This window comes from Schistocerca gregaria, chromosome 2, assembly GCF_023897955.1.
Source record: "Schistocerca gregaria isolate iqSchGreg1 chromosome 2, iqSchGreg1.2, whole genome shotgun sequence".
Lineage (NCBI taxonomy): Eukaryota > Metazoa > Arthropoda > Insecta > Orthoptera > Acrididae > Schistocerca > Schistocerca gregaria.
The window spans coordinates 761,546,474-761,560,109 of NC_064921.1; the positions used below are offsets into that span (position 1 = coordinate 761,546,474).

At 40.7% G+C, this 13,636-nt stretch overlaps 1 protein-coding gene across 1 annotated transcript in view; it reads right to left on the reverse strand.

Annotated features, from left to right (window-relative positions):
• Positions 1-1,031, reverse strand: part of LOC126334972 (uncharacterized) — a 138,680-nt gene extending 137,649 nt beyond the window's left edge. Inside the window, exon 1 of the mRNA XM_049997760.1 lies at positions 762-1,031. Coding sequence (XP_049853717.1) covers positions 762-817 — 56 coding nt within the window. The 5' untranslated portion in view covers positions 818-1,031. The remainder of the gene's footprint in view (positions 1-761) is intronic.
• Between the last annotated feature and the right edge of the window lie 12,605 nt (positions 1,032-13,636).

Consider the following 13,636-nt stretch of genomic DNA (forward strand, 5'->3'; position numbering starts at 1 on the left):
AGAAAACAGACAATGCATTATATTAGTACAAGCGCGGAATACTGCAACAACAACGAATACGACTGTGAAAAATTGGCTAATTGTTTATCGAATTAAACCAGCGCCTTAACAATTTCCACACTACTTTCGGATTGCATTTCGTTCTGTGAGACACTAGTTGTCTCTATCTCCACTCTGTAAAACCGTATATCTCTTTCGTGCTACAGAAAATATTTCTGTCCATGGAAATAATCCGCACATTACTAGACCGTGTGTCAAATATTGTTTATGAAAACAGAACAACAAACTTTCCCACAGATATATGAATAACAATGGCATTTTTTTGTTATCGGAATTACTACAACGGTACTACACTACGAAGTGTTGCCATTACGTTCTTTCGCGTAACTTCTAAAACAGATGCTTGTTTATTTTAGTCAAACATTCCGAAGAAAATCACAAATTTACCACTACAAAACTGTCTCAACTTCACAATCCATAACGACAAAGAAATCATACACTTGTATTCATCCATTTATAACGTGATTAAATTCCATCATATCGAATTACGTTAAACTTACCGTCGAATATTAGTGTCCTAGGAAGATTCACCGTTACACCAATGTTTATATAGCAAGGCACAACAGGAAGGTACTTTTATGTGTTGGCCGGATAGCGGCCTTCTCGTTTCAGTAGTGGGTTATATACGCGTCAACAGTAATAACATATTCGAAGTGGCACATAAAATCACTGACACGTTCTAAATTAAAAAATCGGCTTACCTATTAGCGGAAGGAGTACAAAAGACAACTTCTCTATATAAGTTAGAGAAACTCATGCACAAAACTACTTTCCGGGAGCTGTCTTCTGCATTGCATTGTTGCAACTGGCAATAATTAAAAAGATACACATTAAACGATAATCATTGATTTTTAGCGTAGGTGATCAGTGCTACCAGTTTCGCAATTTCACAGCCATATTTAGTATGTTTTCAGGTGATTTACTATGAAACAAAATTCTATTTTAGCAGTTTTTCTGATGGGTCAGAGAGTGTGTGTCTTTTGATCAAAAAAGAACAACTGTTGTCAAGAACGTTTCACTTTCCAACGCGCCCTCTAGTGCCATTCTCATGCGAAATGCTATGCAATGCGTTGGATAGGGGAATCCCGGAAATTCAGGGCCGAAACTTACATAGTAATTCAAATCGGAGATTATTTGTTGATTTTGTTGTTCATCAGCATCTAATTAGTGCATAATGATGATGTCAGATTAGTGATTACATTTCACAGTAAAATTTTGATACTGGCCATGAAATATTGCCAGCTTTATCTTCCAGATTGGAAGCTGATGTCCGAGTTCAAAGAATGGCTTCAACCCACAGAAGCACGTAAGAATTGCAAGTGAAATGTTGTGGCTAAATTCTACTTTCTCGTCTTCAAAACATACCAGAATTTTGGTACCTTTAAAATATCAAAAAATGATTGAGTTTCCGAAATTAAAAAGAAACTTGAACACACAAAAAGGCTGACAGCGCCCTAGCAAAGTTAAAAAATAACCAAAGTGCTGACTTACGACTATACAGAACAAAATGCAGAAAATAATCAAGAGCGTATTGGCACCACATTTTTATCATGAATTAGTAGAAACATTGGAGAATAGGATTACACTACCAGTATATTAAATGACGAATCAATGAATGTTTCAGTGAGCAAACTTCTGCATATCACTCATATATTTTAGCAAATTGTTGATGAACATCGTTGCTACCTTTTTGGCATTAGTTTAACTTGAGGATGGAACAGTCAACAATATAGTGAATGGTTAAATGTCATTGCTTTTCTGGCTAAATCTGAATATTAAAAAGTTAATTAGCATTGATAAAGATAAAGCCTCCATTACTACAGGGACCACTAACAGTGTTCATCAGTTGCTCAAAGATGAAACTAGTGACGGACAGTTAAGATTAATACATTGTGTCTGCCATTCTGTGCAATTAGCTATGAAGTGTACTTCAGAAGAGACTCTACCCAGCAATACTGATTTTCTAATTTGTGAATTATATGGTGGCCTTCTAAAGCTCTAGTGGTATGGATAGCACCCAGAACGGAAATCGGGTTGCAGCCACAGTCTACCCATCAGACAACGCCTCCACATGGCATGAGAAGCCATGCACTTCCTCTCCAGTCTCAAAGTGCCGACCACCTGGGAGACCAGTAAGTTTCTGCAGTGTGATCGATTGTCACATGACAACAGTCAAACGCTGTTCATTGGCCTACTTCCTGCAAATTTCCAGGTGACACAGCAACATGGCTCCTTCGCTAATTCAGAGCTTGTTTGCAATATGTAAACCTTCAGGTCCAGCCTGTTGTCATCAGCACAGTTGAACCATACTCGGACATACAGTCTATGCTGGTCGTCACCAAACTTATGGCACACTATGTTTGTTTGTGCCATCTGGCTGCCTGACCCTGGTGCTGCCAGCACGTGCCACTGTCTCCATAATACAGGCCAAACCATGAGTTCCGATTACCCCAGCAGCAGCCACGACCCGTTGCCGCTCTCCAGTCTGCCATTTTGAGTTCATAGCTCATGTATTCATTCTAGGCTCGTCTGTCTTGTCCAGGCTACTACCTTGTTCCTCGCTGCCAACTGTCTACTGCCTACCTGCTGCAGATGCACTGATCTACATTCATGTCTGATTGATAGTAAAGAGTTTTGGCAATAGATTGCCTAACTACATCATCAACAGCTCCAGCAGACAATTCCTGTAGCAACAGCCCATTAACCTGGTCTCAGAACAACTGTTGAAAGCTATTATGGTGGAGCAACGGAGAGCAGAATCTAAGAAGGTTCAGCAGCAATGATAATCAGCATAAGTTTGCAAGTGTGTGCTAAATTTTGCTTGAGCCTGTCAGCTTTTTCTTCCTTTCCTTTCTTTTCTGTTTGAGTCTATCGTGTGCCTGTGGTAGTAGTAGTAAGCTAAAATGTCTGTCGGTGAGAAAGTGACAGCTAAGTAGACAATCCAATACTTATATAATGAAATTGCTCAACTGCAAGCAGATAACATTGAACTGCGTAAGAAAATAGAGAAGTACAGAAAGAAAAGAGACTTTGCATAAGGAAACAGAATTTATAAAGGTGAAAAGAAGGAACGGTCAACTTCTAATGTGTCTCCACTCACCCTTGCTACCGGTACTACCTTATTGGTGACGCCATTTTTGGGTAACTCTGGGAAAGACGTTTTGTCTTTTTTGATAGGTTATATGTGGGTGCAAACTGGGGAACTGAAATAGAATAGATTTGTTGAATGTGGCTTGTTTAAAATTAGTAGGGGATACTAGAACATATGTAACATACAATGAGAAGTTGTGTGATGCTCAATCTTTCACAGCCTTTCAAGAAGGACTAGTAGATGGGTAGAGAATAAATAATCAGTGGCGTAGCATGGATGAAAAGGCTGGGGAGACTCTGCAGTTATTACAGGAAGACAAAATAGTACAATAAACAATAATTTAAACAAATGAAACAAAATGCATCAAATAAAACAACAACAACTACTACTACTACTACTACTACTACTACCTCCACCACTACAACTGCCATTAATAATAATAATAATAATAATAATAATAATAATAATAATAATAATAATAATAATAATAATAATAATAATAATGTAAATAATTACAGAGGAATTTATCTACTTCCTGTCACATATAAGATTTTATCGGCTTGTATTCTTGAAAGAGCACAAGAAATGCTAGAACCCAAAATCTTAGATTTCCAAGCTGGGTTCAGGCCAAACAGATCATGCCCAGAGCAAATTTTAAACCTAAAATTAATCACAAGGATAAGGAAGATGCGAGGCAAGCCTACAGTGTATGTCTTTGTCGACTTCAAGAAGGCATATGACTCAATCCACAGACCCACACTATTTAGGATTCTTGAGGAAAAAGGATTGGATCGGAAAATACAGAAAATCATTCAACAGACGTTAACAAATACAAAATCCAAAGTGAAATTTATGGGAAAACTTTCAAGACCATTTGAAATAAAAACTGGGGTTAGACAGGGTGATGGGTTGTCGCCTTTGTTGTTCAATGTAGTTCTGGATAGAGTCATGGAAGAATGGGAGAAGAAACTTCAAGAAGAAAAGTGCTGGAAACCAATTTCATTAGGAACCAAGAAACATAACCTAAGAATCCCCTACTTAGCCTTTGCAGACGATCTCGCAATAATGGCAGATTCTAGTGAGATGGCTATAAAACAGGTAGAAATTCTAAAAGAATGTGCAGAAAAAGTCGGCCTACAGATATCATTTGAAAAGACAGTGTTTACAACAACAAATTTAGAAATCTCCAAATTACAAACAAAATACGGAGAAATCAACAGAGTACCATACTTAAAATATCTTGGAGAAATTATCTCGGAAAAATTTGCACAACAAGAAAGAATACAAAAAGCTCGTAAAAGTTTAGGATTAGTGCAAAACCTCTATAATAAAAAATGTTTATCTTTAAATGCAAAAATTAGGCATTACAATACAGTCATTAAACCATCAATGTTATATGCCAGCGAAACCTTGGCACTAAACAGGAAAACTGATCTAGAAAATCTAAAGAAAGAAGAAAGAAAACTAATTAGAAAAATTTTGGGACCAAGATGGACCGAGAATGGATATAGATTACAGAAAACATCAAAAATTGAAGAATATTCTAACATAGAGATAGATATGAGGAAAAGACACCTTAAATTCTATGGCCACATAATGAGACTTCCTGAACACAGATTAACAAAAAGAATTGTAAAATACGTAGATTCTCTTGTTAATGGAGGAGAATGGATCCAAAAAGTTAAAAAAGATTTGGAATTAGCAAAAATTACTAAAGAAGAAATAGCTGCAAGGAACAATTTTAGAATAAAAGTTGAAAAGTGGGAGGTTAAACCAGAGACAAAAGCACCGAGAACCAGAACAAAATGGAGCGAAGAAAGAAGAACTAAATTTTCGCAAACAATGAAAAACTGGTGGGCAAATAAAAAGAACCAGAAGACCAAGAAGAACGGAAAGTGAACCAGCTTTACTTAGCGTCTTCCACATGGGAGCTTTACGACTAATAATAATAATAATAATAATAATAATAATAATAATAATAACTAACTGTTTCAAGAAATGGTGACAAATTTGTAGAACTCCAGCAGCAAGAGAAGAAGCACTCATATTTTCTTGTGCACAAGTGCAATGCCCCTGTCTTTTCTTTCCACGAATAAATCTATAACTCGGTCTACAAAGATCTGATCGCTGGATAGCTCTCCAAGTAGTGTCTTTTCTATTGCTAACGTGCTCAATCACGACTACCGGATGCTGGATATTGAATTCCTTAAATACTTTTTCACTCGTTTAAAAGTACTTACGATTCGTTCACTACTTGCTGTAGTTGCGGGTAGGGTCAAAACCAAACGCAGGAACTTCGTTGTTTCTTCACAAACGGAGTCTAAATAATTGTTGGCAATGTACCTTAAGAGGATTCTTGGAGATGTTTTTACTCATCAGTTTATATGTTACACAGTTCATTTTCAAGTTGTTCTTGTTTGAAAAAAGGGTACTGTTCTAATAATTAAAGCAGTTTCAACTTTGGGAATTCTTTTTTATAGTTTGGGAAACGCTTTTCGTTCAAAAGTTCAACAAACTGAATTCGGGTAGTGTCTTGAAACCTTCTTTCCATCTGAACAATTTGCAAATCCAGTATCTCGTAAGTTAGTGCCCTGAGAGATGTCTTTTTGACTGTCACAGAATGATAAGTTGCCATTCAAACACAAGCTGCAATTTAATGCATTCATCGACGAACGTTTCCGTTCTTAATCGTAAGTTTCTCAAAACAGTTCTTACTTCGTCATGACAAACAGTTATACTGACAGATTTTGACTGAAGAGCATTAAAGAGATGATCAGCATAAACAAAGCAGCCTCGGTAGAAGCGAAGCAAGTAGACAAACGTAGGATCATGCATCTGTCGTTTCATTCACACAGCACAGCTCAAAGATTCTGGGTTCCACTGAGAGTCTGTATCATCAAATAGATAATTAAAAACACTATATAGCCCTGAGAAATGTCTAAATGTTGTTGAAACTGCCCCGGAACGAAAGTTCCAGCGAGTGTTGCTTGCATGTGGCAGTTTAAATCCTTTCTCAGTTAGCAATGCAGTCCGTTTTGATGATTTGTTGAAAAACGAATGAAATGCAGTAAGATCACTTACAACATGCGTACATGTCGTATGATTTTGGAGGCATGTAACAGTACCAAATTCAGTTGGTGTACGTAACAATGAATAAACAGCGCATAGGGACAAAACTGCTTCACCAATTGTGCCGTAGTCGTCTTTCTCTGCCCGCCATTACTGAAGCGCCATCATATGTTTGACTAACCACTTTTCCTTCCACATTCCATTCTTTCAATACTGCATGAATAATGTTTGACAAACCTTCAGCAGTTTTATATCCAGAAACATAGTAAAATCCAACGAATCTTCCCCCAATTTTGTCTGCAATACAGCACCTGAATATTACACTCATTTGACTCTTGCATAACGCGTCTAATGTTTCATCAGACTGAATCGAAATGAAATTGCAGTTCTGAATTTCAGATTTTATTTTATCATTAACTGCGAGAGTTATCATTTCTATTACATCATTCTGTATATCTGGAGAAGTTCCTTTAAAGGTTGAAGATGATGATAGATGCTCTCGGATTACCTGCTCTCCTTGAGCTAGTGAATCCAACAATTGGAGATAGTTACATTTGTTGCTGGAGGATTCGTCTTCTCGATGTCTGCGAAAGGCTAGTTCTTCTTTACAAAGAAATACAATTGCCTGAATAAGATGAGCTAATACTCTCCTGCTGGATGCAACTTGTTAGTTGTATTTTATTGCTGTCAGACGAGTGGCTTCAGAGAGGGCGTGCTCAATGCTACTTTTGCCCAATAACTGAAATGATTCTTTGTTCTGCAGGCGACGTTTTGATATTTAATGCTTTTCTGGTTTCCTGTAAAATTTCTTTACTGTAAAAATGCCCTCATTGCATCATTCCTTTTCACCGCCGATCAGAAGATATGTATAACAATATAATCTGTTATTAACTGCATTCGCAGTCAGCCAAGCATACTTTTCGTACCAGGCTGTCTGAAAAGTGCGTTTTTGTTTGGCTTCACTTAAAACTACAGGAGGTCGTTTGTTCTTCAATTCACACTTTTTTTCGTGCATTAATGTAGAAAAAGGCGTTTTTAATGAAAGTTCTATAAGGTGTTCAGTTGCTTGCACGCTCATGTTGGCGACACAACGCAAATATGCACTAAAATCACTCAAGAATGACCATGAACACAAATCGCGCGACTGTTCACTTCCGCGTTAAAAGCCAGCATAGAAGCAGCAGAGACCAGTCTCGATACCTGCTAGCAAGTGTAGCGCACCGGCCTTCGTGGGAGAGGGAAAGTGGAGGGGAGCCGAGAATGCCACTAACGCTCAGGCGCACACAGCCAGGTAAGGGAAGGGAAGCAGAGACTGAGAGCAGTCGAGTCTCAAGCAGGCTGATACACCAATACTCAGGGTGCGGCGGCGCGGGCTACAAAACTGATGTCTTCTCACATTTAGTGCTCTTAGTAGAAAGTTGTTAATATTTTTGTTATGAATTACTGTAGCATCTTTTTTAAGCACGAATACAGGGGAGACTAAGTCTCAAAGTCTCCCCTCATGCTACGCCACTGTAAATAATACTTCTAGTTATTATCCCACGAAACTTTATGGTATAGCGCAAAGGCAATGAGATTTGATAGAAAGTTTTGCAGACTCTACAGAAAATCATTATTAACACATATGAACTGACAGAAGAAGAATCATACCAATAAGGCCACTCTGCAGGAAGCAGAGCAACTTGCGCGTTTTTAGGGGTCTACAGGCTGAGACGTCACAAGAAGTGTGCAAGCAGTTCCAAAAAACATCGGATGAAGCAGTAGCAACTGTGGTGGCTTTGCCTGAAATTGATTCAGTGACTAGGCCAAGGGGGAAATGAGTAGTTTCTAACACATAGATCATATTTTACTAATCGGGCTCATTAGGCCACATTCATCAGTTTTCTAGAAAGCCACAGCGTAGTGTCAAAGGTGCAAACAGGTGGTACATTTCATTAAAAAATGACCGCAGACTCATAGAAGATGGAATGAGGGCGACACGTACACACTTTCATTGAACAGGATGGGGGTTCTGTGATTAGTTCATAATGCACCCAGTGAGTTTGAGTATGGGACATCCTGCTGCAAAATCAGTGGCAGACATTTGCCCATCCAGCTATGTAAAGGGAAGCTTGTGCAAATTTTTGTAGGATACAGGATCACAGGTATCCATAGCTAGCCAAAGTATATTTGGTGCCATGAATTTGAACCTAACACATTGCAGACCAAGTATTGTGAGCGATAATAGTGTTCGGTTACTTGGCTCAGAATTTTTGGATTTCCGAGTGGGGAGGAGAAACTTCCTGATACGTGTGGAAGTTCTCCCTAGTGTAGACATAAGCTACAATGTTATTCTTGGGCTGGATTTCCTAGTTAAACATCATGCTCAGGACTTTTGCCTTTCGCCGGCAAGTGCTCTACCAAGTGAGCTACCCAAGCACGACTTACGTCCTGTCCTCACAGCTTTACTTCCGCCAGTACCTCGTCTCCTACCTTCCAAACTTTACAGAAGCTCTCCTGCGACACAGTCAGTCGCTCAGGTATCTTCTTGTACAGAAGTGCTTACCAAAATGTCTCTTAATTTGCACGAAACGCGCCACGCGGAGTTTATGTATGAATTGAAATGTTCATACACAATATTTCTTAAATAAATCACTCACAAAGCTCAAATTTTCTAAAAATACTCAACACTGGAGTAGCTTTCCAAAAAACACGAGAACCGATCAAACGCTCAGATTTCTTCATTTTGGTACAAATTTGATCCGTGCGATTTAACTGACATAGATGTTTACTGGACGACAGCTTCCGAGCGACTACATCGACTCATAGATCCCAGGCACAAAGTCCTACACAAACTCGCAGGAAACGCTGATTTCCTATTGGCTATAACATTAAGCAGCCAATTAGATCATCTCGAGCACTTCTACACTCTAAACATTTCTAATGTCAGCCAATCAGATTACCACAAAACACGGCTGTTTCCTGCGCATGTACCACGACATCAATATGGGATATGATCGCCATGCACACATACAGAGAAAACAGTCACGAAACACGTGCTACAAAACACCACTGTTTCCTGTGCATGTACCACGTCACCAATATGGGATATGATCACCATACACACATACACAGGCCACACATTGGGTTCGCATACTCTGGATCAGGTAGTCGAGCAGCTGTTGGGGTATAGCCTCCCATTCTTGCACCAGTGCCTGTCGGAGCTCCTGAAGTGTCTTAGGGGTTTAAAGACGTGCAGTGATATGTCGACCAAGAGCATCCCAGACGTGCTCGATGGAGTTTAGGTCTGGAGAACAGGCAGGTCACTCCAATCGCCTGATATCTTCTGTTTCAAGGTACTCCTCCGCAATGGCAGCTCGGTGGGGCCGTGTGTTATCATCAATCAGGAGGAAGGTGGGACCCACTGCACTCCTTAAAAGGCAAACATACTGGTCGAAAATGACGCCCCAATACACCTGACCTGTTACAGCTCCTCTGTCAAAGACATGCAGGGTGTACATGCACCAATCGTAATCCCACCCCACACCATTAAACTACAACCTCCATACAGGTCGCTTTCAAGGACATTAAGGGGTTGGTATCTGGTTCCTGGTTCACGCCAGATGAACACCCAGCGAAAATCACTGTTCAGACTATAGCTGGACTCGTCTGTGAACATAACCTGGGACCGCTGCTCCAATGACCATGTACAGTGTTCTTGACACCAGGCTTTACGGGCTCTCCTGTGACCAGGGGTCAGTGGAACGCACCTAGCAGGTCTCCGGGTGAATAAACCATGTGTGTTTAGTCGTCTGTAGACTGTGTGTCTCAAGACAACTGTTCCAGTGGCTGCAGTAACGTCCCAACCAAGGCTACCTGAAGTACTCCAGGGTCGTCTGTGGACACTGATGGTGAGATAACGGTCTTCTTGTGGTGTTGTGCACTGTGAACGTCCCGTACTGTAGCGCCTGGACACTTTTCTTTTCTGCTGGAATCGTTGCGATAATCTTGAGATCACACTTTGTGGTACATGGAGGGCTCTTGCTACGACCTGCTGTGTTTGACCAGCCTCCAGTTGCCCTAGTATTCTACCCCTCCTGAAGTCATCAATATGTGTTCTTTGAGCCATTTTCAACACACAGTCACCATTAGCACATCTGAGAACGTCTGCACACTTACTGCACCATACTCCGACATGTACCAACACCCTCTGCATATGTGGACTGCTGCCAGCGCTACCTTGCGACGACAGCAGGTCAAATGCACCGCATGGTCATATCCCGAGGTGATTTAAATCCTTAAACCATCCACCAGAGGTTGTTTCACCATGTATGAGTATTATCCTAATTTATGAGCATGAGTGTGGTTTTATAGCCCGCATCACGTAAGAGACGCTTCCGCGCATAGAGACAGAGTGTGGAGGGGATGAGGTTTGTGGATGCGTGGCGTCGGACAGCTGGCAAACGAAATCCGTGTTGACGAATTATGCTGCTGCAGACAACAGTCATGTTCATTTGCCTCCACCGAATTATATGTTCGAATAAAAAAAAAATCGTTGAAATGGCTCTGAGCACTATGGGACTTAACATCTATGGTCATCAGTCCCCTAGAACTTAGAATTACTTAAACCTAACTAACCTAAGGACAGCACACAACACCCAGCCATCACGAGGCTGAGAGAATCCCTGACCCCGCCGGGAATCGAACCCGAGAACCCGGGCGTGGGAAGCGAGAACGCTACCGCACGAATACGAGATGCGGGCTACGTTCGAATCTATGAGGGAATAATACATTTTAAAACCGATTTCGATCATTCGTCTGGATGAGAGAAATCTTACTTTTGAGTCTTGAGGTTGTGTCCACTGCTCCACAGCAACTGTCTGTGTGATGTCGGAGGGCGAGAACAGCTGATACAGCTTTGCGAAGACGTCAAGAACAATTTTTCTCACAATGACTATTGTCTAACGACAAGATCATCGAAAATAGTTGCAATATTGTCATTATTGCGGTTTGGACTGTACTACAAGTAAAAATCTAAGGCGTAGCAAAATAAACTTCAAACTCAAACCGAAATCATTCTATTTGTTTGACAACCGCTTCTACTCCATTTTTTTAACGTGTATAATGCGCATATATGGGTGTGTATCACCGCTGTTCAGTGTAAATCACTATGCGTAAAAAAGAATTACTGGTAACAAACATTAGTGCAAAAGACAATCGTGAAAATTGTCAGTATGTTATATTTTTTGAATGTCAACTGGCATTATGAGTTTAAACTAACTCGTTCGACATTACAGTGGGAGAGCGCATTTATGATCCATTGAACAAGCTAACAGTTAACCATCTTTTGTGAATAACTCGACGCAATGCTGACCGATAACGTCGTAAACCACCGATATCTCGACAGGAAATCCTCCCTTTAGTTTTAAGGCATTTTCCAATTCGTGCCATGAAAATGACAGGGGTTTATGTTTCGAAATACTGGAGGTTTTGACGAATTTAGCCAGCCGCATTATCGCAAGTAACACAACAGGTTGGGAAAAGCTTCAGTTCTCCTCAGGTAATGTGTTAAGCATTATGGTCTGAATACTTGATATGTTGACAGAAACGTTTTTAAATCACGAGTCTTAAAACCAAGAAAGGTCATTACTTTGTTTCAAAGTTTGCATCGTAATACCATCTACTAGCTGAGTCCATGTCCAAACCATTTGATTGCAAATAGGATGATACGTTCAAGGCTTTCATCCATCTTCACCCCCCTGTGTGTTACAAAAATGTACGGCCTAACTTTCAGGAATCATTCCTCACACACAAAGAAAGAAAATATATTATGTGGACATGTCTCCAGAAACGCTTACTTTCCATGTTAGAGCTCATTTTATTGCTTCTATTCTAATCACATTAATCATGGAATGGAAACACACAGCAACATAACGTACCAGCGTGACTTCAAACACTTTGTTACAGGAAACATTCAAAATGTCCTCCATTAGCGAAGATACATGCATCCACCCTTCGTTGCATGGAATCCCTGATGCGCTGATGCAGTCCTGGAGAATGGCGTATTGTATCACAGCCGTCCACAATACGAGCACGAAGAGTCTCTACATTTGGTACCGGGGTTGCGTAGACCAGAGCTTTCAAATGCCCCCATAATTGAAAGTCAAGGGGGTTGAGGTCAGGAGAGCGTGGAGGCCATGGAATTGGTCCGCCTCTACCAATCCATCGGTCAACGAGTCTGTTGTTGAGAAGCGTACGAACACTTTGACTGAAATGTGCAGGAGCTCCATCGTGCATGAATCACATGTTGTGTCATACTTGTAAAGGCACATGTTCTAGCAGCACAGGTAGAGTATCCCGTACGAAATCATGATAACGTGCTCCATTGAGAATAGGTGGAAGAACATAGGGCCCAATCGAGACATCACCAACAATGCCTGCCCAAACATTCACAGAAAATCTGTGTTGATGACGTGATTGCATAATTGCGTGCGGATTCTCGTCAGCCCACACATGTTGATTGTGAAAATTTACAATTTGATCACGTTGGAATGAAGCCTTATATGTAAAGAGAACATTTGCACTGAAATGAGGATTGACACATTGTTTGATGATCCATTCGCAGAAGTGTACCCGTGGAGGCCAATCAGCTGCTGATAGTGCCTGCACACGCTGTACATGGTACGGAAACAACTGGTTCTCCTGTAGCACACTCCATACAGTGATGTGGTCAACGTTACCTTGTACAGCAGCAACTTCTCTGACGCTGACATTACGGTTATCGTCAACTGCACGAAGAATCGCCTCGTCCATTGCAGGTATCCTCGTCGTTCTACGTCTTCCCCAGTCGCGAGTAATAGGCTGGAATGTTCCGCGCTCCCTAAGATCCGATCAATTGCTTCGAACGTCTTCTTGTCGGGACACCTTCGTTCTGGAAATCTGTCTCGATACAAACGTACCGTGCCACGCTATTGCCCCGTGCTAATCCATACATCAAATGGGCATCTGCCAACTCCGCATTTGTAAACATTGCACTGACTGCAAAACCACGTTGGTGATGAACACTAACCTGTTGATGCTACGTACTGATGTGCTTGATGCTAGTACTGTAGAGCAATGAGTCGCATGTGAACACAAGCACCGAAGTCAACTTTACCTTCCTTCAATTGGGCCAACTGGCGGTGAATCGAGGAAGTACAGTACATACTGACTAAACTGAAATGAGCTCTAACATGGAAATTAAGCGTTTCCGGAGACATGTCCACATAACATCTTTTCTTTATTTGTGTGTGAGGAATGTTTCCTGAAAGTTTGGCATCACCTTTTTGTAACAGCCTGTATATACCAGCCACAGCACAACATCCCCTGCCCTGTTGCTCGTACTTGGTCATATCTCTGCAGCAGCTGAATGATAACTGGCACGATAATAATAATGAC